The sequence below is a fragment of the Piliocolobus tephrosceles genome, chromosome 2 (genome assembly GCF_002776525.5).
Source record: "Piliocolobus tephrosceles isolate RC106 chromosome 2, ASM277652v3, whole genome shotgun sequence".
In the NCBI taxonomy this organism is placed as follows: domain Eukaryota; kingdom Metazoa; phylum Chordata; class Mammalia; order Primates; family Cercopithecidae; genus Piliocolobus; species Piliocolobus tephrosceles.
The window spans coordinates 42,342,174-42,368,535 of NC_045435.1; the positions used below are offsets into that span (position 1 = coordinate 42,342,174).

The 26,362-nt window shown below is 50.7% G+C and overlaps 1 protein-coding gene and 1 long non-coding RNA gene across 4 annotated transcripts in view; one reads left to right on the top strand and one right to left on the bottom strand.

Moving 5' to 3' along the window:
• Window positions 1–26,150, top strand: part of CFAP100 (cilia and flagella associated protein 100) — a 42,049-nt gene extending 15,899 nt beyond the window's left edge. The window contains exons 4-17 of one of the 3 annotated variants that reach the window (XM_023215370.3): window positions 4,093–4,187; window positions 6,338–6,530; window positions 8,462–8,529; window positions 8,615–8,778; window positions 9,091–9,171; window positions 9,653–9,834; window positions 9,996–10,037; window positions 10,116–10,242; window positions 13,367–13,418; window positions 13,519–13,670; window positions 22,689–22,824; window positions 23,802–24,007; window positions 25,181–25,274; window positions 25,894–26,150. In XM_023215370.3, coding sequence (XP_023071138.1) covers window positions 4,093–4,187; window positions 6,338–6,530; window positions 8,462–8,529; window positions 8,615–8,778; window positions 9,091–9,171; window positions 9,653–9,834; window positions 9,996–10,037; window positions 10,116–10,242; window positions 13,367–13,418; window positions 13,519–13,670; window positions 22,689–22,824; window positions 23,802–24,007; window positions 25,181–25,274; window positions 25,894–26,007 — 1,706 coding nt within the window. In that variant the 3' untranslated portion in view covers window positions 26,008–26,150. Of the gene's footprint in view, window positions 1–4,092; window positions 4,188–6,337; window positions 6,531–8,458; window positions 8,530–8,614; window positions 8,779–9,090; window positions 9,172–9,652; window positions 9,835–9,995; window positions 10,038–10,115; window positions 10,243–13,366; window positions 13,419–13,518; window positions 13,671–22,688; window positions 22,825–23,801; window positions 24,008–25,180; window positions 25,275–25,893 lie in introns of all 3 variants that reach the window. The other 2 variants (XM_023215364.3, XM_023215377.1) reach the window with 2 other exon arrangements.
• On the bottom strand, window positions 22,607–23,369 carry LOC111544723. Its single transcript, XR_004228836.1, has one exon. It is a non-coding gene; the product is annotated as an uncharacterized LOC111544723 (long non-coding RNA).
• Window positions 26,151–26,362: the final 212 nt, after the last annotated feature.

A 26,362-nucleotide genomic window follows, 5' to 3' on the forward strand; every position in this document is an offset into this window, starting at 1 on the left:
CAGGTGGATTACCTAAGATCAGGAGTTTGAGATCAGCCTGAACAATATGATGAAACCTCGTCTCTACTAAAACTATAAAAATTAGCTGGGTGAGGTGGTGGGCACCTGTAGTCCCAGCTACTCAGGAGGCTGAGACAGGAGAATTGCTTGAACTCAGGAGGCGGAGGTTGCAGTGGGCCAAGATCATACTACTGCACTCTAGCCTGGGCAAAAGAACAAGATGCCATCTCAAAAAAAAAAAAAGTTCCCAATTTTAGTGTAGTTCAGTTTCATGTAGCTCAATCATTTCTTCGTTATGGCTTTTAGTGTCTTATTTTAAAACTCTTTGGTGACCCCCAAGGTCATGATATCCTCTGATTGTGTCTTCTGCAACTTTTTGTTTTACTTTCACAATAAGACCTAGAAACCACATCTTAATTGACCTAATTGTAACCATTTCATTTGTAGATTCCTTTGGGTTTTCTACTAAACAATCATGCCACCTTGAATGGCATTATTTTCTCTTCCTTTGTGATCCTTATACCTTTTCTGCCTTTCTTTTTTTCTTTTTGAAACAGGGTCTCACTCTGCCACCCAGGCTGGAGTGCAGTGGTGCCATCTCGGCTCACTGCAGCCTCAACCTCCTGGGTTCAAGTGATCCTCCCACTCAGCCTCCCAAAGTGCTGGCATTCCAGGCATGAGCCACCATGTCTAGCCTTTTTATTCCTTTTTCTTGAATCACTCCCCAGTGAGGACCCTCATTTTAATGCAGAATAGCAATGTCAAGACCAGGCATTTTTGCCTTGCTCCTAGTCTGATCCTACATGGGTGGAGGGACATTCAGTATCTCATCTGAAGGTTTCTTGTAGATACCTGTATTTATTTCCTATTGCTGCTGTGACAAATCACCACAAACTCAAAGGCTTAGAACAGCACAAATAGCTCATCTTACAGTTCTGGAAGTCAGAAGTCCTGTAGGACTAAACCAAAGCATTGGCAGGGCTGCCTTCCTCCTGGAGGCTGGGAGAAAAATCCATCTTCCTGCCTTTTCCAACCTCTAGAGGTGGCCACCCGCATCGCTTGGCTCAAGCCTCTCACTCTGTCTTCGAAGGTAGCAGCACAGTTTGTTGAGAGTTTCTATCATAAAGGGGTGCTGAATATTGTCGAATGCTTTTTCTGCATCTTTTGATATGATCATGTAGTTTTTGTTTTTAATTCTGTTTATGTGATGTATCACATATATTGACTTGTGTATGCTGAACCATGCCCACATCCCTGGGATGGAACCCACCTGATCATGATGAATTATCTTTCTGATGTGCTGTTGGAATCAGTTAGCTAATGTTTTGTTGAGGATTTTTGCATCTATGTTCGTCAGGGAAATTGATCTGTAGTTTTTTTTTTTTTTTTTTTTTTTTGTCGTGTCCTTTCCTGGTTTTGGTATCAGGGTGATACCGGTTTGATTCTATGAGCATCTCTTCTTTCTCAATATTTTGGAATAGTTTTAGTAGGATTGGTACCAATCCTTCTTTGAATGTCTGGTAGAATTCAGCTGTGAATCCATCTGCTTTTGGGCTTTTTTTTGTTGGCAATTTTTAAATTATGGATTCAATCTCACTACTTGTTATTGGTCCGTTCAAGATTTCTATTTCTTCCTGATTTAATCTAGGAGAGTTGTATGTTTCCAGGAATTTACCAGTTTCCTCTAGGTTTTCTGTTTGTGCACATACATGTTCGTAGCAGTCTCGAATGATCTTTTGTATTTCTGTGGTGGTGGATGAATATCTCCAGTTTCATTTCTAATTGAGTTTATTTGGATCTTCTCTCTTCTTCTCTTGGTTAATCTTGCAAGTGGTCTAAACCGATTTCATTGTTTTCAAAGAACCAGGTTTTTGTTTCATTTATCCTTTGTATTTCCTTTGTTTCCATTTCATTTAGTTCTGGTCTGATATTTGCTATTTCTTTTCTGCTGGGTTTGGATTTAGTTTGTTCTTGTTTCTCTAGTTCCTTGAGGTGTGACATGAGGTTGTCAATTTGTGCTCTCTCAGACTTTCTGACGCAGGCATTTAACACTATGAACTTTCCTCTTGGGACTGTTTTTCTGTGTCCTGGAGGTTTTGATAACTTATCTCATTATTATCATTCAGTTCAAAGAATTTTTAAATTTCCATTTTGATTTCCTTGTTAACCCAGATGTCATTCAAGAGCAGATTATTTATTTCCATGTGTTTCTATCACATTACTCCACCTTGGCTTCTCTTCCTGCACTCCTCGTTTTGCCCCAACCCTCCTGCCTCCCAATTACAAGGACCCCCATGGTTACACTGGGCCCACCCAGACACACCGGGACACCTCAGGATCCTTAGCTCAATCATATCTGCAAAGGCCCTTTTGCCACAGAAGGTGACACTATCACAGGTTTGCGGATTAGGACACGGGCATCTTTGGGGGCTGTTACTCAGCCAAAGCATAATACCCTTTATCAGATTTGGGGGTTCCTTTCTATTTCTAGTTGCTAAGAGTTTTATTCAAAAATAAGCTTTGAATTTTATCAAATAATTTTACTGCATCTCTTGAAATGATTGTATCATTTCCTGTTTTATTCTGTTAATGGAAGGTATTACATTGATTGGCTTAAAAACATTCAACCAACTCTGCATTTTTGGAATGATTCGCCTCAAATGACTGCCATTTTTGGGGTGGGCTCATCTTCACCTAAACACGTCAATCATCTTCACATGAATTCTGACCACTCTCAAGTCACCAGACTGCAGGTGCAGTGCCTGACTTCTTAAGCCAGTCTCCCCATAGCTACTTACAGTTATGGGACCTTGGCAGAGTATCTGACTGCTCCGAGCCTCAGTTCCTCACAGGGAAACTGGGAGTAACCATAATTCCCACCTCCTTGGGTGGTCAGGAACATTAAATCACGGAAAGTCCCCAGGCTGGCCCATGGCAAGTGCTGGGTGCTTCCTAGCTATCCATTTGCTTTTGTGATGGGGACATGGGATGGGCCACCCATATGTGCTCATCGCCAGTTTGGGAGCATAAAGAATTTTACTTCTCTGCCCTCTGATCAAGCACCAGGCCCCACGATTCCTAATCGAGGGCAAACACCTGTCCAGCCCTGGTTGAGTTGCTGGACAGGATCAGGGAGGAAGAGCAAGTGCAGATTGGGAAGGTGAAGCAAGTGCCTGGCAGTTCCTCCACCAGCTGCCTGTGTCCCAGTGTCTGCCACCCAGAGCCTTGAAGCCTCACAATGCCCTCCACGCCCTTGTCCCGGTAGCTGTGCCAGGCTGCACCTCCTCACCCCACCCCACCTGCCTGCCCTCTCCCAGAGCTTCCTAGCAACTTCTGTGACACCAGTCACCCTCCCTGTCTTCCAGAGCTGTACTAGAGTTTTACATTTATTTTCTAACGTTTCTGGGGGGTTGGTGTTGGGCTGGTGGGGAAGGCAGCCCATGTGCTCAGTTTACCCTCTCCACCTGACTTCTTGGTTGCCTGAGGCTCACAGGGAGGCCGCTGGCATCAGCTCCGTCTCCGAATTGCACTCAGTGTGTAGAATTATGAGCGGGACAAGAGTCTACCCTGCAAAGCAAACCTTCACAAGCCCCTCTCTGGGCCTCTAGTCCCTCCCCAGGTCTGAAGTACTTTGTTCTTGGCCTTCCCTGGGAGGACTGAGAGGCCTGAAAGACAGATGCAAGTTCACCTGGAGGCCCACAGCAAGGGCCGTGAGTTCAGTGTCAGCAGACCCTGGTCACCAGGCCCATAACTGACAAACAGCGGGCTCAGCCTCCCTCCTCCATAAGGGAGACTCCAGAGGCCTGCAGTGAGGGCTGACTGAGGGCAGATGTGTGAGACAAGGCTGTGCTCACCAGCTCTCTTTCAGACGCCAGGGACAGAAGCCCAACTTAAACCAGGTTAAACTACAGAGGTGCCTTTATGGAGCTGGAAGGTCCAGGGTTGGACTTGAAGCACAGCTGGATCCAGGAGAACCTTCCCACTCACTCATGCTTTTCCATGCTGGGCTGGGTGGGCAGTGGGGCCCCAGAGACACAGACCACCACCTGGAAGAGCTGGCTCGCCTCTCCAGCGAGGTGTCTCCCTTTCCAGAGCATGGTCCTGACCCTTCAGCGAATCCCTTCCACTTGTCTGGGGATGTGGATTTCTTCTTGCTCAGAGATCAGGAGCGGAATAAGGCTCTCTCCGTGAGTATCCAGGACAGACGCCAGCACCTCCAGGAGCTTCCCTGCTCCCACTGCTTCCTGGAGTGGCCACATTGCCCTTCTCGGAGGAGCACTTTCCTCAGGTCCTTCTCATTCCAGAATAGTCAATGGCTCACCACTTCCTACAAAACCAGCTGGAAACCCTCCTTGGCTCTCAGGACTCACAGTGTCCCACCCGTCTTCCCCTGTCTGTCACCACTCTTCTTGGGTCTTGGTCAGATAGACTTCTTGGGCTGCTGTGGCAACAGCCTCAGCCACCTCACCGCCACTTCCAATGCCACCTGCATGAAACGCCATCCCCTCCTGACACTCTCTGGGTCCTCCAAGGCCCAGCTCAGCCCTCACAGGCCCTCTCCCATCCTACAGGCACCCCCTACTGCTCAGGCCTTGTGCCCTTCCTCTGGCTGGACTCCTGCAGGTCAGATCAGCACACAGTCACCCATGGCATGCATACACATGCTCCCCCAGGTGCCTAGGGTCCCTGGGCCAGCACCGACCCCACTCTTGCCCCATCTTCACCCCAGCCTGTCCTGTTGCTTTCCCAGCCCTGAGAGCTATAAGCCCTGAGTGGGGAGAGCCCACTCTTGCTGCCTTGGGCACCTAGCCCTGCCCCATGTGCCAGGCATGGCAGCCTTCCCAGGGTCGCACCTGGGCTGCCCCACAGCCTCCATCCACCTCCCCCTGACTCAGGGCTCAGCATCTCAGGGATTCCTCACAGCCGTGGTTCCCAAGGCAGCAACAGCTACACTGGCATCTGCAGGGCATGGGTGGAGATGCACAGGCTTCAGCCCTGCCCAGGCCTCCACATCAGAAACCAGGGCTGAGCCTGTGGGCTGTGATTCCTAGACTGACTGAGACCCAGACACTCTCTGGCCCAGGCCTTGGCTACCCTACTGTATCTTCTCCAATAAGGCACTCGGTTTTCCTCTACACTCAAGTCCAGCCCTAGCTTAGGACCTCCCCCGCCTTCTACTAAGAGTCTCATCCAAAACACTCTCTCCACCACACCAAACAGGGTCACCAAACGCCATATTCACCCACGCAATAGGGTCAACGAACCGCAACCTCACCCACCCAACAGGGTCACCAAACCATACCCTCCCCCACCCAGCAGGGTCCCCCACTCACAACCTCCCCTACCCGGCAGGTTCTCCCACTTATACCTTTCCCCACCCAGCAGGGTCCGACGCTCACCACCACCACCTCCCACTCCTGACAGGGTCCCCCTCAGTCTGGCCCTGCCCTCAGTCAGCTGCCCAATGTCTTCTAAAGGCCACCTTGTACCCTGAGGATCTAGTAGGTGACATTTTCCTGATGGCAGTGTTGGGGACGTGCACTCCAGGGGCCTCAGGCTGGACCCATTTGCCTGGGTTCTTAGATGCCGTTTGTGTACCTGGTAGGTCCCAGCAGGAAACAGAAGTGACCCTAGAAAGTCCATATGAAGAGACTCCCGGGCCGGTGCAGAAAAGTGGGAGAGGGTGTGGAGCTGGCAGGGGATGTCCCTACTGTGAGAACTGGACAGCAAAAGGGACATGGGGTGGGGTGGGGATGTGGGGAGGTGAGTCCAGCCTTCCCCCTCCTCCGAGTGTTTTTTCCCAAGGGAGGGCTGGCTCGAAGCCACCCCCAGGCCGCACAGGAGCTGGAGTGGGGTGGAGAGCAGGTGGAGATGGCCACCAGCGGTGACCTTCCAGCTAGGCTACACTCACTACACAGCCGTAGTCTTCGGGAACCCCAGAGCCTCTAGGTTCCCTGCCCCTGGGCTGGTCATCAAAATATACGACTCTCACTTAAATGTGGATTTCGGATAAAATGAGACATCATCTTTTCGGGTGAGCGTGTCCCCTCTGTGGGTCTGGAGTACTCATTTGACCAGGCAGCCTGTGTTTGACCAGGGGACCCTGACTGGCGCCCTTCTCAGGGGTAACTGGCCTCCCCAACAGTTGCCCTGCTTGCTTGGCTCTCAGCCCGGGGCGGCTGTGTTCAGGACCCCGCGTCCCCGCGCGGCGTAGCTCCACAGGCATCCTCCCGCGCTCGCGCGCAAACCCGCGTCCCCGGCCTCAGGCCCGCGCGCCCCTAGGAGTGGACGCGGGTGGGGAGCCTGGGCCCCGCCCGACTTGGCCCGACGCCCCCAGGAGCGGCAGCAGCAGAAGACGATGCAAGTGCACGAGAAGATGACCTACTCCTCCAAAGTGTCGGCTAAGCACACCAGCTTGCGGCGGCAGCTGCAGCTGGAGGACAAGCAGGAGGACCTGGAGGCGCGCACCGAGGCAGACCATCTGCGCGCCTCCCGCGACTACACGACCTGGAAGCTCACCTTGACCAAAGGTGCGTCCCCTCCGGCGCGGGGGAACCTGGGCCAGTGGCGCCCCACAGCCGCAGCGCATGGGGACACTCATCTTGCACAGATGGGAAGTGCTTTGGAAAGGCCTGCCTTTTGTGTGTTTGGCCCCTCCGGGGGGGTCCCAAAGCTCTATTCCAGGACTGCAAGCCTAAAGGCTTTTCAATCCTAATAGGATAGTTCCCCACCTTATCCTTGGTTTCTCTTTCCTTGGCTTCAGTTGCCGGAGCTGAAAGTAGGTGAGTACAATACAGTAAGCTATTTTGCGAAAGAGACCATTTGCCTAACTTTTATTACAGCATATTGTTATAATTGTTCTATTTTTATTAGTCGTTATTATCTCTTACTGTGCCTAATTCATAGATGTAATATAACTTCATCACAGGTAGCTATGTGTGGGAAAAACTTAGTGTCTCTAGGATAGGGTTCAGGCATCCCCTGGGGGTCTTGGAACACAGGTTCCTGGATAAGGGAGGCTGCTGTATTGCGTGATTCGGAATGTGGACAGTGCACAGCGGGCACAGACTTCATAGGGTAGAAGTGGGAGGTTTAACTTCCTAAAAAAAGAGCATGGAGCTGGACCTAGGTTTCCTGGCTTCGGTGGCAGCTGCAGCATTTCACAGCTTTGTGGTCACACTCAGGTCACCTGAGCCCTTTGTAGCTCAGTTTCCTTTCCTGGCTGATAACAGTATACCATGGATTAACCCCTCATGGATTGTGGGGATTAAATGTGCTAATACATTGGCTGTAGGAAGAAAGAACCATGTATGTGTGTGAGTGGTGGAAATCTTAAGTACTGAATATGTATTAATATTCTACCAACCCAGATGATGAAGTATATTACTAAGTTAGAAGCAGTCAGATCAGAGTCCTGGCACACAGGGGATTAGAGGTGTACCATGTGACTCTGAAACACACAAGGGCCTCCAACCTCCACCTGGGTAGCTGCATCCTGAGCTTGCAGGGGCATTTTGGCCCCACAGTTGGAGGCGCTGGTGGGGGAAATGGGGGTAGACGGGGAGACAGCATGGCCTGTGCATTTTCCTGCCTCCACCCTTATTCCCAAGACCTGGAGGAGAGGCAAGTGACTGAGGAGGCAGGACTATGACTCCCAGTGAGGAACTGGGTCTCCTGCAGGGGTAGAGACATCTCCGTGGCTACCCAGGGAGCCCCAGCCAGGGCCTCTGCCAGGATCTGGACTCTGGGGACACAGCTCTTGCACCAGCCAAAGCAGGGCTCTGCTCCTGGAGAGGAAAGGGTGTGAGGCACAGGGCCAGAGAGCACCATGGTTTCCAGGTCCTTTCCACAGCTCCCAAGTCAGAGAGCACCTAGAACTTCCACTCCAGGAAGGCCAGGGAAAGGGGCCCCTGTCGCCCTTGGCCCCAGCCTCGTTGTCCTTCTGCATGCTCTCCTGAAGGTTGTCCAGACGTCCACCTCGACTTCCTCCTGTCTGGTTTAAACCCTGGCAGTGTAGACTCAGCCTCTGCCCAGTTTGCTCGGGGGGCTTAGGTGCCCCAAGTAGCGATTATGGCTCCCCATTTTTCTGTCCTCATCCCCATTCAGGTCCTGGCTAGACGGCCTGTGGCTATTAAGTCCAGCTGGGTGAAATTTCCAGGGTGGGGTGTCCAGAGCCCCATTGCAAGTGAGGAGAGTGCTACAGCAAGAGAGACGCAAGTCAGACACAGTAAGGACTTCCCACCTGGCCAGACTCTGGCCATGGAGAATGTAACATTTCAGGCAGAGCCTTCTCTCTGTGGAGACAGAGGACAAGAACACTACCTTCCATGGTCCCGGTAATCACCTGGGCGTGGACGCAAAGCAGTGCCCAGCAGCCGGCGGAAGGCTCCTCTGCAGACCTGCCAGGCCCCTCCTCAGCCTGGGCTTCCTGCTCCTGCTCACCTCCCTCTTCTTCCAGCAGAAAAGAATGTGGAGCCTGAGAACATGAGTGGCTACATTAAGCAGAAGCGGCAAATGTTCCTCCTCCAGGTAGGTCCCACAGCTCCCAGCTCGAGGGATGCTAGCAGGGGCTGGCCTGGGCCAAGCACCATGACCCCACTCTACTGGCCCCCAGTATGCCCTGGATTGCAAACGGAGAGAGATTCAGCGGCTGGAGACACTGGCGACCAAAGAGGAGGCCAGGCTGGAGCAGGCTGAGAAGTCTCTGGAGAAGGATGCCGCCTTGTTCGACGAGTTCCTCAGGGAGAACGACTGCAGCTCCGTGCAGGCCATGAGAGCGTGAGCCTGCAGGCCCGAGGGGCTGGCTGGGCAATGCCGAACCCCCATCACCCCTGAGCCTGTGCACACCCACTCATCCATCCCCTCACCCAGCCTCTGCCCCTAGCCCCTACAACACTTCTGGAAGCACCAGGGCTGGTCGGGAGCCAAGGGCAGGGGATACTACAGGCAAAAGGATTAACTGTGTGGCTCTCCAGCCCTGTCCGGAGCCAGGCACAACCCTGGGGCCTGTGGGTGGTGTGCTCACCCGTCTTTAATAGGCTGCCACTGGCCCCCTGCCCCCATCCCTCCTCCCCCACACCCAACTCCTAGGGCTGAGAAGGCGACCAAAGCCAAGATAGAGAAGATCCTTGAAATCCGGGACCTCACCACCCAGATTGTTAATATCAAAAGGTGAGGTCAGAGGGCATGCTGGCCATTGACTGGCCCACCTCCTGGTCCCTCAGCCATTTTGCCTGGCCAAAGGGAGCCTAGCGCCATGTGAACCTCATGGCTTTACCTCCCAGGGACTCAGGGCTTCCATAAGGCTGTTGCTCATTTATAGACGAGGGGAGTGAGACCAAGAGAGGCTCAGTGACTCCCAAAGCTTCCACTTGGAGGCGGGCAGTTTGTCTCAAAGGCTCGCCCAGCTACAGCCTGAGAGAGGTGCGGTCTCCAGGGTGGAGAGGAACCTGCAGGTCACAAAAGGCTGTGACTCTGCTTGTTGCAGGGTGGGTGCCCATCTTCCAGCATGTGGCATTCCTGTACCTCCTCTCAAGGAAAACAAGGAGCCCACACAGACTTGGCCAGGATGGAGGTGTGGCCCTGGCATGGGGACCTCACTGTGGCAGAGGCTGACCTCCTCTTTCCCACCCCCCACCCCACCCCGATGTAGTGAGATCTCCAGATTTGAAGACACTCTGCAGCATTACAAGGTCTACAAGGATTTCCTATACAAGCTGTCGCCCAAGGAGTGGCTTGAAGAACAGGAAAAGAAACACTTGTTTCTCAAAAATGCCAAGGAGGTCTCCGAGGCTTCCAAAGATGGCAGTGTTGACTCCACACCAGGGGACAAAGGTAGCAGAAAAGAGAATGTGGGTTCCCATGTGGGCTCTGCCAGTGGCCCACTGAGACCCTGAGCCCAGCTGGCAGGTTACCTGCAGGCATCTGGGCCACGCGGCATCACTGAAGCTTGGCTGCAGCTGAGGCCATCGGGCCCCCCCCTTTGCTTCCTGCAGGACCAGGGATCAAGGGCAAGGCGAGCTCTGTGTGGGCCAAAGGTGAGCTGCCGCCCCCAGCCTGAGGAGCCTGGCTCCACCCTGCACAGGGTTCAGAAACCATTCTTCTGCTTTCTCCAGAGGGTCAGGGCACAAAGAAGCCCTGGAGGTTTCTGCAGATGATGCGGCTGGGGCGGAGCCTGTCTTACCTGAGCAGCCCCCAGCAAGGCAGCCAGCCCAGCGAGTCTAGTGGTGGCAACTCCAGAGGGTGAGTGGGCTCCGGGGGGGGGGGGGGGCGGGGGCCTAGCAGGGAGCCCTCCCTTGTGGCACCCACGTGTAGTCAGGTCTGAGTGCCACAGAAAAGAAAGTATGTTACTCACAGTCCCTACTCCGTGAAGGGCCACACAGGGAAGTCCCCGGTCGGCCAGGGGGCAGAGGGAGTAGGGCCCTAGGGCAGGAGTTGCCATTGTGGTTCCCATGGGAATTAAGGTTGAGGCGGTGAGCAGGTGTAGGGCTGATTTGTTTTTGATTTGTTTTTGAATAATTTCGGGGCTCTTGGACAAAGGCCTGCCCCTGGTTGTCTGGTCCTGGCCCTGGGGTGATAGGTCCTGAGTGTGAAAGTCTGATAGAGGATCTGGCTGGGGTGTGGACAGTGGATTGGGTGGTTTGCATTTGAAAGGTGAGCTGATGGCAAGCTCAGAGGCCAGAGTGAGTCATTTTCTGTCTCCATGGACTGGTCAGCCCTGACAGAGGTGGTCCCTCCAGGCTTGGCAAGGCCACAGGTGTCAAAAGCAACAAAACACAGAACATCAAAGTCATGGTCACTACACGGGTGAAGTGGTCTCATATGGTTTTCAGGACATTTTCCTGATGACAAATCTGAATACATTTCATACTGGCTGTTCAGATGTCATTTTTTTGTGAAGTATCTGATTTCTCTACATTTTTGTTGGATTATTGGCCTGGTTCTTATGGTTACCTATTGGTTCTCTATGTATTCTGGGGACCAGCCTGGTGTGGTACGTGTGGTACACATATCTTCTTCCAGTTTGTGTCTTGCCTTATTTCTTATTTATTTATTTATTTATTTATTTAGAGATGGAGTTTCACTCTTGTTGCTCAGGCTGGAGTGCAGTGGCACGATCTCGGCTCACCACAACCCCCCCTCCCTGGGTTCAAGCGATTCTCCTGCCTCAGCCTCCTGAGTAGCTGGGATTACAGGCATGTGTCACCACGCCTGGCCAATTTTTTGTATTTTTAGTAGAGACAGGGTTTCGCCCTGTTGGGAAGGCTGGTCTCAAACTCCTGACCTTGGGTGATTCTCCCGCCTCAGCCTCCCAAAGTGCTGGGATTACAGGTGTGAGCCACTGCGCCCAGTCACCTTATTTCTGTTTAATACTGTGTTTTGAAGAACAGGAATTCTTAATTTTAGTGAAGTCAAATTTACCAATCTGTAATTTTATGATTGGTGAATTTGGGGCCCTGCTTAAGAAATATTTGCCAACATCATAGTCACTAAAATATTCTCCTGTGTTTTCTTCTGGAAGCTGATGGTTTTTATTGGCTTGGATAAGGGTGACAGAAGCGGGGATGGAGAAAAGTGGGCACTGTAGGGCTCGGGGCTGCTCCCTACACCCCTGCCCTGGCCCTGTGTCTGTGGTGACCCACTCTCCTCCACAGGGTCTTTATCTGCTGCTCAGCCCTTCTGCCCTCCACCCTCTGTCTTCCCCTCCCCACAACTGCCTGTTCCTGAACTCCACACCCAGATGGGTGGCCCCAACATCAGCCTCCCATGGCCCAAACTGATGCTTCTCCAGCTGGAAGAGGACCCAAGCTGGCTTTCCTCTCTGCCCAGCGCAGCCATGCCTTGTGGGGAAGACCAGCCACCACTGAGGCGTGCTGCTGGGCCATGCACAGGCTGGTGTTAACGCTGCCTGCCATGACGCCCTGCATTTCCAGTTCTGTGTTGAGGAGCAGAGGTTCTAATGTATGCAGTGCAGCCTGCTCCGCCTAGGGCCCCCTCAGCCATGGACTGACCCCTACCAGACAGGCCCTGACTTGGGAGACTTCAGAACAGAGTCGGAGACCACACTATCCTGGGTTTCAATCTCCTGGCCCCTCTGTCTATTAGCCAGGTGACCAGAGTCACTGAGTACAGCTGGGCAGGTTGTGAACTATACAAGGCACTCACTCAGCCAAGAGGGCACGTGGGGGCTGAAGTCCAGCCCACCCCCACCAACTGCCAGGTCAGGCTCCCTGACCCAGGCTACATCCATCTGGAGGGTAGAGTCTCAGAAAGGCATCGTATGGGCCAGCAGTGCCCTGCAGGCAGCCAGCTCCCTCACCTGTACAATGGGCATCGGTGTGCAGTGTGAGGCGTGGGTCTGGCGAGTGCTGTAGTTGATATCGCAGCCTCTCCTGGGAAGCCCTCCTGGATCTGCCGTCAGAGTCCCACAGGACCTTGCCCTGATGCCTCTCTGTTTCCGGGGGCTAGGGGGTGGCATCTCCAAGCCCAAGCTCAGGTCCCTGAGGTGCCTGGGGTGAGCCAACGCAGCCCCCCCACCTCAGCCAGCAGGACCTGCAGATCCTAGGTGAGGCCCAGGCTGGAGCAGGCTGGGAAGGCAGGTTTGGAAGTCAGTGGAGGTGAGGTCCCCATCCAGTGGGGCCTTCTGGGGCCCACACTGAGCATTTAAAGCTCACACAGCTTGTGCCCAACCCCTCTCCACTGGTCCAGGAAAGACCTTGCCCCTGGGCACTCAGGATTACCTGAAGGCAGCCCTGAGAGTCCCTCTATTGCTGTGAGTGGGACCCCAAGGACAGGGGCCAAGACTGACCCTAGATGGGGGAGGCAGGGCAGGAAAGACCTCAAAGGTGGTGCTCAGTAAACAATGGTGAGGGAGGAGGGACAGCCCCAGCAGCCAGCGGAGCGGCAGGTGCAGAGGCCTGGGGTAGGGCAGCACCTGGAGAGATGGGACCTGACCGGGCAGGGCAGAGGGGCTGTGGCAGGGGAGGCAAGGTGAGTGCTGGGAGGGCCGCCTGGCAGTCCCCAGAAGGAGAGAGGGTTTTATTCTAAGTGCAGTGGGGCTGGGATGGGTGAGGGCCATTTGGCCACCAAGGACTGGGGCCTCTGGGGACAGGTCTGGAACATGGCTTGTCCCGCATGTCAAAGTGGCTAGGGCCTTCGGAAAATGAGTGGATTGAAACTATCCCCTGGCTGCAGTGTGGCAGCTGGGGACTGTGAGGAAGCTGGTGCCGCCCTCTGGGCAACTGTGGGCAGCTGGGAGAGGAGGGATGGGGATGCTGCCAACGCCTTCAAGACCTCTGTGCCCTCTTCCCTGGCTCCTGTCTGCTCAGGCTGGTCCCAGAGTCCCGACCCTGCCATCTCTTCGCAGGTCGAACTCTCCCATCCCCCCCACGCAGGAGGACACCGACAGCGATGGGGAGGTGAATGGTGCTGTACTGGAATTCAGAAGTCGCCCCTCCCTTGCCGTGCCCCTATCCCTGCCCCTCTGGCTCTGTCCCTGCCAAAACCTGTGGGTTGCAGGAACCACAGCTGTACTTCACGGAGCCCCAGCAGCTCCTGGATGTCTTCCGAGAGCTGGAGGAGCAGAACCTGTCGCTGATCCAGAACAGGCAGGAGATGGAGGAGACTCTGGAGGAGCTGAGCCGCACCCTGAAACACACCCAGATCCGCATGTAGGTGCCGCGTGGTGGCTGGCGGGGGCTCCCTGCCACTCTCATCTTGGGATCCCTCTGCACTGGGAGCCGAGTTGGCGGAACAGCCCCCACCCCTGTCCATGGCCCTGGCCTGGTCCAGGTTGTCTGAAAAGCTCCATGTGAAGCTCCGTTTGTGGGCCGGATCCTGGAGAGAGGGTGCTGGAGCTGGGGGTGGGCAGGGCCCAGGCACCTGTGCCCACCCTGAAGCAGCCCATGGCTAGAGCCAGGCCTTTCCAAGGAGCTTCCACCCTAGGCTCCTTCTACTGCCGCCAAGCTCCTGGGGGGCCCTTGGAGTGGCTGGAGGTCCACAGCAGGCACCCAAAGCAGTCATTTGCTCAGAAGGGCCTGGAAGCTGCTGCCGCTTCATATTTCATAGACCAGAGTGGGTGTTCACAGCACAGAACTGGGGAAGGCCAAGCCACCTGTGGGCTGCTGTGAAGTGTGTCCCCCACTGTTGTTCAGCAGCGTAACGGGGACGGGAGTGGGTGCAGCCCTGAGCAGGAGGACATGGGCGTGGTGAGTCATGCCATCCTGCAGGCTGAGATGGGCAGGGATGGGTGAGGGCCATCTGGTCACCCAGGACTGGGCCTCTGGGGACAGGCCTAAAACACAGCTTGTCCAGCATGGCAGAGTGGCTAGGGCCTTGGGAAAATTCTGGCCTCTCAGTTCCAACCAGAGAGGCAGCAGCAGAAGTCAGGTGGCTGCCCAGCTCTCACCTGAAGCCCACCTGAGGTTATTATGGTCCCTTCTGCTGGGTGTGGCCACTCAGTCCACTGCAGGACACTTGCCTCCAGGAGAACTGGGCAGGGCAGGGTCAGCCTGAGGCACTGGTGAGGCATGTCCAGGGCAGGGAATCCTCTGCTCACTCCCCACATACTGCCTGTGCATCCATTCTGGGTCAGGCCTGGGTCTAAGCTCTGCAAGGATAAAGCAAGGCCCTGCCCTCATGCAGCTGACCTTAATGGCAGCAGATACAACAAACAGGTCCACAGATGTGACTTGTGGATACTGATGTGTTCTAGGAGGAAAATAAAGCAACTTGAGAGAGAGGGCTAAAATGGAGGGTGACAGCAGATGGGAGGAGCAGGGAAGGCTTCCAGGAGTTGTCAGAAAACTTCCTGAGGAGTGGGAGGAAAGCCATCCACACAGAGGCTGGGCAAAGAGCGTCCCAGGCAGCAGGAACAGCGGGTGCAAAGGCACTGAGGTGGGAGCCCATTGAGGCTTAAGTGTCCCATGGGGGAACCATGCTCCTGAGCACCCATGTCCCATGGTGAGGTGTGGCAAACAGTCCCCAGAATGATGTGAAACCCCCAGCCTCAGGCAAGACTATGTATCCTGGAATGCTGGGAGGTGACAGACACAGAGGAAGATGAGCTGGGGAGAGGTGGGCAGGCTCCCAGCTTAACTGGGCAAGAAGACAGGTTCCTCCTCCAACACACGCATGCAAACGTAAACCTCATAGCAGAATGCTGGATGTGACATCCCAAAGCTGGTCATCAGCCAGCCAAGCCATCCCTGAGAGCACCCATACTTTGTTTCCAGGGAGTCGCAGCCCATGTGTATTTAACTTCCATGAACTCAGCAATCTTTTCTCAGAAAAAAATCAAAATACAATCTTAAAAATATATAAAACAAATAGACAATCATAATAGGCCTATATCCATTAAAGAAATTAAATCAATAATTAATAGCTTTCCAAAAGGGAAAGCCCCAGGCCCAGATGGGTTTGCTAGTGAATTCTACAAAGGAAGAATTTCATCTAAGGAATAAATTACACCAATTCTCTACAATCACTTTTCAGAAGAGCAGAGCAGAGGAAGTACTTCCTCACCCATTCTATGAAGCCAATATCACCCTAATACCAAAACTAGACAAAGGCATTACAAGAAAGGAAAAGTAGCCACCAATATCCTCAACATAGATGCAAAAATCCTCAACAAAATATTAGCAAATTGAATCCAACAATATATGAAAAGAAGTATACACCACAACCAAATGGGATTTATCCTAGGTATGCAGGGCTGGTTCAACATTCAAAAATTAACGTAATCTGTCATATCCACATGTTAAATAAGAAAAGTCACATGATATGATCATAAGAAATAGCACTGAACACAATCCAATATCCATTCATAATAAAAGCTTTCAGAAAATGTGGAATAGAAGGGAATTTCCTCAATTTGATAAAGAACACAAAAATCCTACAGCTAATATGTTACCTAATGAAAAAAAAAAAAAAAACTAGAAGTTTCTCATGAGATGAGAAATAAGGCAAAGATGTCTTCTCTCACTACTGCTTTTCAACATTGTACTGGAAGTCTTAGTTAATGTAATAAGACAAGAAAAATAAGACATATATAGATTGGGAGGAAGAAATAAAACTGTCCTTGTTCACAAGTGACATGAATGTCTATGTAGAAAATTCAAAGCAATCAACAAAAAGCTCCTGATGGCCAAGCGCAGTGGCTCATGCTTGTAATTTCAGCACTTTGGCAGGCCAAGGCAGGAGGATCATTTGAGGCCAGGAGATCGAGACCAGACTGGGCAACATAGTGAGACTATATTGCTAGAAAAAATTAAAAACTTAGCTAGGCATGGTGGCACACATCTGAAGTCCTAGCTACTTGGGAAGCTGAGGTGCAAGGATCACTTGAGCCCAGGAGTGCAGTGAGCCATGATCATGCCACTGTACTCCAGCCTGGGTGACACACTGAGACCCTGTCTTAAAAAAAAAAAAAAAAAAGGCTGTGTGTGATGGCTCATGCCTGTAATCCCAGCACTTTGGGAGGCCGAGGTAGGCAGACCACGAGGTCAGGAGATCAACACCATCTTGGCCAACACGGTGAAAACCCGTCTCTACTAAAATACAAAAAATTAACTGGGAGTGGTGGCGTGTGCCTGTAATCCCAGCTACTTGGGAGGTTGAGGCAGGGGAATCACTTGAACCCGGGAAGCGGAGGTTGCAGTGAGCTGAGATTGCACCACTGCACTGCAGCCTGGCAACGGAGGAGGACTCCATCTCAATAAATAAATAAATAATAAAAACAAAAAGCTCTTGGAACTAATAAGCTGTTACAGCAAGAAGCAGGGTTGCAGGATACAAGATTAACATACAAAAGTCAGTGGCTTTCTCATATACCAGTAATGAGCAAGTGGACTTCTAAATTAAAAACACACAATACCATTTACATTAGCGCCCTCTGAAATGAAGTACTTAAATATAAATCTAACAAAACATGCAAGATCTATATGAGGAAAGCCGTAAAACTCTGATGAAATCAAAGGAGAATAAATAGAGACATATTCCATGTTCAGGGATATCAAGGCTCAATATTGTCAAGATGTCATTCTTCCCAATTGATCTGTAGCTTCAATGCAATCCCAGTGAAAACCCAAGAAGTTACTTTGTAGTTACTGACAAACTGATTCTGGAGTTTATATGAGGAGTCAAAATACCCAGAATAGCCAACACAGCACTGAAGATGAACAAGAAAACCGGGTGACTGACACTACCCAACCTCAAGACTTACTAAAACTACAGTAATGAAAATGGTGTGTGTACTGGTGAAAGAATAGTGAAATAGATCATTGGAATAGAATAGAGAGCCTAGCAATTAACCCACATAAGTACTGTACACTCTGAGGTAATAAATGCATGTTATGTGTAACCTGTTGTGGAGCAATGGATAACCAAAGTAGCTGGTTCTAGAACTTCAAGATAATAATAGTATAGTAGGTTTTCATTGGTGTCTGGTCTCCTTCCCCAGCGCCATGTCTGTATGGCTCACCCAAGTGCAGATGTTTGTGTGTGTCTGGATGTACGTTTTCAACTCATTTGGGTAAATACCAGGAAGCACAATTTCTGGATCATATAGTACAAGTATGTTTAGTTTTGTAAGAAATTGACAAACCGTCTTCCAAGGTGTCTGTACCACTTTGCATTCCCACTAGCAATGAATGAGACTTCCTCTTGCTTCAAATCCTTGCCAGCATTAGGTGTTGTTAGTGTTTTGGATCTGGCCATTCCAATAGATGTGCAGTGGTATTTTGTTTTAATTTGTGACTCCCGGGTATATGATGATGTACAGGAAGCATGATGCTGGCAGCTGCTTAGCTTCTGGAGAGGCCTCAGGGAACTTACAGTCATAGCAGAAGGTGAAGGCACATATTACATGGCTGGAGCAGCAGCAAGAGAGTGAGAGTGGGGAGGTGCCACACACTTTTAAACAGCCAGATCTCATGAGAAGTCACTCCTATCAGGAGAACAGTACCAAAGGGATGGTGCTAAATCATTCACGAGAAACTGCCCCATAATCCAATCACCTCCCATCAGGCCCCACCTCCAACACTGGGGATTACAATTGAACATGAGATTTGGGCAGGGACACAGATCCAGACAATATTAATCATTAAACTGTGGTACATCCAGAAAATGGAATATTTTTCAGTGCTAAAAGGAAATGAGCTATCAGGTCATGACAAGACATGGAAGAACCTTAAATGTGTATTACTAAGTGAAAGAACTCAGCCTGGAAAGGGTATATACTGTATGATTCCAACTTTATGACATTCTGGAGAAGGCGTAACTGTGGGCAAACTAAAAGAATCAGTGGTTACCAGGGTCTTAGGGGGAGAGAGGGATGAAGAGAGGGAAAGCACAAGGCATTTGCAGGGCAATGAAAATACTGTGTATGATGCTATAACGGTGGATATGTATCATTATATAATACATTTGTCCAAACCCATAGAATATACAGTACCAAGAGGGAACCTGCATGTAAAGTCTGGACTGTGGGTGATAATAATGTGTCCAGGTAGGTTCATCGATTGTATCAAATGTGCCACTCTGGAGGGGGATGTTGATAGTGGGAGAGGCTATGCATGTGTGAGGGTGACGTGTGTTTGATCCTTTTAATGCACCGTTGAATTCTGTTTGATAGTTTTGGGAGGATTTTTGTATCTATGTTCATAGGGGATATTTGCCTAAGTTTTCTTTTCTGGTGGTGTCTTTGTCTGGCTTTGTTATCAAGGTGATGCTGGCTTCGTAGAATGAGCTTGGAAATGTTCCCTCCTCTTGCATTTCTGGGAAGAGTTTAGAAAGGATTGCTGGCTGGGTGCAGTGGCTCACACCTGTAATCCCAGCACTTTGGGAGGTCGAGGTGGGTGGATCATCTGAGGTCAGGAGTTCGAGACCAGCCTGGCCAACATGCTGAAACCCTGTCTTTACTAAACACGCAAAAAATGAGCCAGGCGTGGTTGTGCATGCCTGTAGTCCCAGCTACTTGGGAGGCTGAAGCAGGAGAATTGCTTGAATCCGGGAGGTGGAGGCTGCAGTGAGCCAAGATTGTGCCACTGCCCTCCAGTCTGGGTGACAGAGTGAGTCTCCATCAAAAAAAAAAAAAAAAAAAAAGGAAAGGATTACTGTTAATTCCTTAAATGTTTGGCAGAAGTCACCCATGACACCATGAGGTCCTGTGCTTTTATTTGTTAGGAGTGTTTTGATTACTACATCAATCTCCCTATTTGTTATTGATGGTTAAGACTATTTCTTCTTGATTCAGTCTTGGTAGGTTGTACGTTTCTAGGAATTTACCTGTTTTTTTTTTTTTTTTTTTTTTCTGGATTGTCTAATAGTTCCTTATGTTCCTTTTTCTTTCTGTGCATCAACTGTAATGTCTCTTCTTTAATTTCTGATTTTATGTGTATCTTCTTTTCTCTGCCTCTTGTGACAGTTTTTGACTTAAAGTCTATTTTGTCTGATATTACTGTTGCCATTTTGTTCATTTTTTCTGTCTGTTTCATAGCTCTCTTTTTCCTCCTCTTCTCCTGTCTTTCTTTTGGGTTTGATGTTTTTTTTTTTTTTTTCAGTGATCTGCTTTGATTCTTTTTGTCTTCTTATGTATCTACTATAGGTTTTTTTTGTAGTTATAATGAGAATTACACTGAGCATCTTATAGTCTATTTCAAGCTCACAAATTTACTTCAATTGCATATGAAAACTTCTGAATGTAACCATTTTTTTGTGATGTTACCTTTACCAGTGAGATTTATACTTCTGCATGCTTTCATGTTGCTATTTAGTAACTTTTTGTTTCAACTTGTAGAACTCTCTTTAGCACTTCTCTAAGGCAAGTATTGTGGGTGACCACCTCACTCAGGTTTTGTTTGGGAAAGTCTTTATCTCTTCTTTATTTTTAAAGGATAGTTTTGCTGCATATAGTATACTTTTTAGCCATTTTTTTCTTTGAGTACTTTAAATACATCAACCCGTTTTCTCCTGACCTGCAAGACTTCTGCTGCAAAATATACTGATAGTCTTATAGCAGTTCTGTTGTACATGACAAGTCACTTTTCTCTTGCTACCAAAATCTTTTTATCTTTGACTCTTGATAATTTAATTATAATATGTCCCCAAAGTAGATCTCTTAGGTTCTACTTATTTGGGAATCTTTAGGCTTCATGAATCCGGATATCCATTTCCCTCTCCAGACATGGAACATTTCAGCCATTATTTCTTTAAGTTCTCTTGATTATTGGGTACAAATACAAAGTTGGATAGAAGAAATAAGATTTAGTGGTTGATACATTAGTAGCATGACTGTAGTTTAGAGTAATCTATTGTATACTTCAACATAGCTAGAATAATTCGAATGTTTTTGGTATAAAGAAATATTTAAAGTGATGGATATCTCAATTACACAGATATGATCTTTACAAATCATATGAATGTATTACCACAGGTACTCCAAAAATATGTACATCTATTATGTATCAATAAAAATAAAATTAAAAAATACTTTGCCCTTTCTCTCTCTCCTTTTCCTTGAACTCTTACAATGCATATACTGTTTCAGCTGATGATGTCTGTAAGTCCCATAAGCTTTTCTCTTTTTCATTTATTTGCCCTTTTGCTCCTCTAACTGGCTAATTTCATACAACTTATCTCTGAGTTCCCTGATTCTTTCTTCCGCTTGATCTAGTCTGCTGTTACAGCTCTCTATTGAAATTTTTAGTTCAGTCATTGCATTCTTAGCTCAATAATTTCTGGGTTTCTTTTTTATGGTTTCTATTTCTTTGTTGAACTTATATTGTTTTCCTGATTTTGTTTCGTTGCCTATCTATGTTGTCTTACAGTTCACTGGGAGTCTATAAGACAACTGTTTTGAATTCTTTTTCAGGCAGATTGTAGATCTTTATTTCTTTAGGGTCAATAACTGGAGACTTATCAGGTTCCTTTTGTGGTGTCATGTTTCCCTGATTTTTCATGATTCTTGTGGCCTTACATCGCTATCTGCACATTTGAAGAAGGAGTTGCTTCTTTCAGTCATTAGGGACTGGCTTCAGCAGGGAAAGCCAAAGGAGAAAGCCAGACAGCTCAGCCAGAGATTCTCCATGTGCTGGCTGGTGGGGTCTGTGGGCAGAGCCTACTGCCAGGGTCCAAGGTGGGTGGGGCGTGCTGGGGTGGGTCTGCAGACAGGTGAGGTCTGCACATTGGGTGCTATCAGGCCCTGTGCCTTTTATTTGTTCCTAGCTGCCCCACTAGGTGATCCATCCATGACAGTTACATCAGGGCTCTGGCAGAGATGAGACAGAAATGGGCCTCTTGGGAAGTACCCCAAAATGCATGGAAACCTGGAGTTCCACCTTGCTTTCTCCTTCCCCCAACATGAGAAACTGCAGGCCAATAAGATCTCTTTCAGCACTGCCACGGCCTGGGAGAGAGGTGACACAGGCAGAGTGAAATTATTCTCTCACTCTCTATGGCTTTTCTCTGTTTTTATGCACCACTGGGTGCATAAACTGGGGCTATAATCTCTCCCTTGAATTCTGGAGCTCTGACAAAGACATTTTCATCCATGGATGGCTGTCAAATTAGTGTTTCTGTGGGGGGACAAGAGCTGAGGACCCCCTACTCCACCATCTTGCTGATGCTATTCTTCTGGTTGTATCGTTAAATTCTTCTATCTATAAAATCAATCTATAGGTTTTCTTTCTGTTTTCCCCCTTCCATCCATTTGTTGAAGAAACCAGATCACTTTCCCTATAGTGAAGTACTTCTCAAACTCTATGTGCACTTGAATCCCCCAGGGATCTTAAAATGAAGTTTCTGATTCAATAGGTGTGGGTCAAGGTCTAAGACTCTGCATTTCTGACACATTTTTAGGTGATGCCCAGGTTGGTCTGAGGACCAACTCTGAGCAGTATGTCCCTTGTGCATCTGTTTCTTATTTCACTTGAAAGGTGAATGTTGAAATTCTACTCCTAGATACATATTTGAGAGAACTGAGAACATGTCCTCACAAAAACCTGTACGTGAATGTTCATAGCAGCAATATTCCCAAGAGCCAAAAGGTGGAAACAACCCAAATGCCCATCAATGGATGAATGGATCGACAAACTGTGGCCTACGTACGCGATGGAAGATGACTCAGTCACAAACAGAAATGAAGTGCTGACACAGGCTGCAACATGGATGGACCTTGAAAATACACTGGGTGAAAGCAGCCAGTCACAAAAGAAAACATGTTGTGTGACTCCATTTTTATGAAGTGTTCAGGGTAGACACAAAGTAGATTCATGGTGGCTTAAGACCAAAGGATAGAGGAGACAATGACGAGTGACTGTTAATGGGCATGGGGTGATGAAAATGTTCTAAAAGTAGATTATGGTGATGGTTGTGTAAACTCCTTGAATATACAAAAAAACTACTGACTTGTACACTTTATGATGGTTATGCTAATTTTATTGTCTGTGAATTATGCCTCAATGAAGCTGTTTATTTTCTTTAATGTTGATTGTTAAATATTTTAAATTTTCCCCTACATTCTACCAGCATTTCTGACCCCCTGGGCCTGCAGAGACTTGGCACCCATGATCCTTCAGCCCTCAGGACAGCTGGTAGGGGCAAAGCACTGTACAGACGGTCAGGCTCAGAGAAGCGATGTGCCCAGGGCTGCGCTGAGTGACTGATGCCCTGCTGGTTTCTCCCTCCTCCAGGGACAGGGAGGTCAACCAGCTGAAGCAGTGGGTCACCACGATGATGATGTCCATCACCAAGGAGGAGGACACAGCAGCTGAGCTGGAGCTCAAAGCCCGAGTCTTCCACTTCGGCGAGTACAAGGGCGATCAGCAGGTAGGCTGGGGATCAAGGTGGCCAGAGGCCCAGGGGAAGGAGGGACCCTTGGGCACCCACTGGAGGAGCCCTGACAGGCCCTGGGAAGATGGAGGGCAAGGCCTGGGTAAGTGCCCTGCAGCTGCCCTTGCCCTGCCTGCCTCCAGGAGCCACCACATGTATCATTGCCTGTGCCAGCCAGCTTGGTTGCTCTCATGCCTCATTCATTGCTTCATTCTTTTATTCAACAAACGTGTCTGCTTCTTAAACACATAAATTGTGTCTGGCAAGGTGATCCTGAAGGTGAGGAAGAGGCGTGTCCCCAAGCCTGTCTGAGAGGGTGAGAGAATTCGGAGAGAAGAGAAAGACAGTGGTGTTCTGAGCAGCAGAAGCCAGGACCCAGCCAAGGGCTCAGCCCGCTCCCAACCTGACAGCACACCTGGGGCCACCCTGGGCATGGGGTGGCTTCCTACTGTCAAGTGCCTGCTGTGTGCCAGGCACTGGGCCAAGGGTGTGGGACGCAGCCATGAGCAAGACAGCACTCCCCTGATACAGCCAGAGTCCATGGGCACTAGCTGTGCCCAGGCTGGGCTGAGCTGCCTGCCTGCTGCTCCTCTCTCCTCATACAGCCCACGTGGAGGCACTGTTATCTGTTTTCTAAGTGTCAGAACAGTCTCAGAGAAGACATGGCCCTGTGGGGTGCTCAGGGTACAGGGCTCCCTGGAGGAGGGGACTGGGCCCTGTTGGTGTACCAAAGGCAACTAGGGGAGGGGCTGGAACCAGGGATTGGGCCGACTCCAGGGGGCCCAGGGGATAGGCTGCTCTGGCCAAGACAAGCCAGATTCCCAAGTTCTGTTTCAGCCTATGTTCTCAGAGCTCCCAGTGTGTGCCAAGCGGTGGCCCCCACCCTGGGAGGCCAGCAGGCCACTGCTGAAGGCACTAGCATGGGGGTGGGTTTCAGCCTGCCAGCACTCTGCTGGAAGCCGCTGCCTCCACAGGATAAGCTGCTAGAGAGCCTGAACTGGAAGGTGCTGGACGTGTACCGGAACTGTATCGGCACCCAGCAAGAGGCCAACCTGGGCACCGTGCAGATGCTGACCATCATTGAGCACCAGCTGGATGAGCTGCTAGAGAACCTGGAGCGCGTGCCCCAGGTCAAGATTGAGCAGGCCGAGAGGGCAAAGGAGAAGCAGCGGCGCATCAGGTGAACTCTAGGCCCTCCCTGCCAGCTGCTGTGTCCGGACTGGCCCTGAGGGCAGAGGGCACGTATAGGCCCTGCCCTCAAAGCACTCCCAGGAGACAGGCCCCTCATGCTCCATGCTATGAGACAAAAGCCCCGGTCTTGGGGGGATCTAGAGGGGTATCACACTCAACTTGGGGGTGGTTAGGGAAAGTTCCCTAGAGCAAAGGACAGTGACTCGATGTGGCCAGGAGGCTCAGGGAGGGACAAGATCTAGAAGATAGAAGAGGTGGAGCTCAGTTAGAGTGTGGCTATCATGGCCAGCCTCAAAGACATGGAATAGCAGTGGAGGGCTTTAAGCAGTGGGGCAAACATGGCCAGGTAGGGCGTGGTTAGATTCTTCCCTCTGGGGCTGGACTGGAGGGGCTGGAGGCTGAGGGCAAGGGCAGCTGCCAGCATCCGAGAGGGAAGGCATGGCTACAGCAATGTTGCTGGAGCGGAAGACAAAGTGCAGAGGCTCAGAGAGCCTTGGGAGTTTCAGCTCGGAGGGGAGTGCAGGGGGGCAGATGGGCGGCAGCTTGTCATCTGTTGGGACACCAGCCTGGACCCAAGGTAGATGGGGGTCATCGCTTCCCTGGCCTGTGGGCAGCCCGGTTCATCCACCCCATGCAGGGCCCTGAGACAGCACAATCTGCAAACATCCATCCGTCCCCCACAAGCACAGGGGCTTCTCCTCTGGGTCCCTGGTGCCCTGCTTGGAGTGGGTACCAGACCAGGCTTTGATGACTGAGAGTATACACAAGACGGAGACAGGACTCTTGCTTCGGGGGGATGCTGGACCTTCACGGTGGCAAGGGAGGCCACAGGTGCACAGATCAGGCCATGGGTGTAGATTCAGGGAAATGTGCCTCTGGGAGAGGTCTGCTGGATGAACCTTAGATCAGCCCTTGCAGGAGGCCAGAGCCAGGGCCTTGGAACAGCAAGGCCCTGGCTGTCCTCCTGTGGGCCTAGGCCACCTTGGCCAGCAGTGATGCTTTGGCTGTGGATAGGTATCGAGGCCTTGACCTGGCAAAAGAGGTGAAGAGGAGCTGGGAGTTTTCTTGAGGGAGGACACGGCCTGGCCTGGGGACTCTGTGTGGAGATTACACAACAACTCCCAGGTCCCCCCAGTTTTCAATGTCATTTCTTGCTGCCCAGACTTCGAGAAGAGAAGCTCCAGATGGAAAAGATCCTACAGGAGGAGCGTCTGCAGCGGGCCCGGGCGCGCGCCCAGGCTGAGATCAAGAAGAAGGTAGGCAGGGTTGCCCTGGGGGTCTCTGCTGGAGGGGGTCCCATGACAGCATGGCAGCTGAGGTCCCGCAGCCCAAGCCCCCAATGCCCCCACTCTGAAGGCATTCACTGAGGCTCTGAGGGAGACAGCCTGCCTTCAGAGCAAGGCTCTCCCAGGACCTGCTTCCTGCAGGGGGCTCTTCCCCAGGCTGCCAGTTCATGGCCCATGCCAGGCTGAGACTGGTTCAGCCATGCCCACCCACCCCAGCCAGGTACACTCTGCTCAGGAGCAGGGTCCCACCACCCTACCCACACTCCGGCCAGACCCCAAGCCCTGCTCACTACCTGTCACTGGGGTCCCCCTACTGCTGTGTCCCAAGGCCTCCGCCCTTCCTGCCTTCTGACCCTGGCAACAGGAAGCAGGTCCCCCTGCTCCCACATTTAAGAGGTGGTGATCCAGGGACTAGACTTGATAAATGCCAGGCAGACTCACATCCCCAATTATTTCAGAGTTAACTCCAGCCCTCAGCCTGCAGGGCTGACCAGAGTGGGCTGGAGCTGACTGGAGCTGCTGGGCCTCTCCCTGCACCAGGGGCAGGGGTACACGGGCATAAGGCTCACTGGGCCTGTTTCCCCTGCAGAGAGGCAGGACATTGGTATGCCGCTCACAACCCCCAGTCCACAGGATCAAACAACAGTCTGAGCACACACTGATGGACAAGGAGAAGGAGGAGCTGCTATTTTTCTTTACTTAATCTTCGCAGACCATAGCTGTTCTGGCTGAAGGCTTAGCAAAGATGTTGGCAGAGTCTGGGCTGGGTCTTGAGTGGCCCAACTGAGTCTTCTCTGTCTCCTGTGTGCTCCCTTCCTCACCTGAATAAATTCATGTCTTTTTGGAGTCTTGAAGGTCTGTTTAAGGACGCAGCCACCATTGCCAAATCTCAGCACCCCCCCGGTTCATCATTTAACCCTAAGCAGATGCTTGAGGGCAAGAGTATGACACCTTGGTTCCATCTAAAACAGCTGCTCTATGAGACAAAAGCTAATTCCACACTGAGTGTAGTGTGAGATCAGCCTCTGTGCAAAGACCAAAGAAATGCAAGCAGGCAG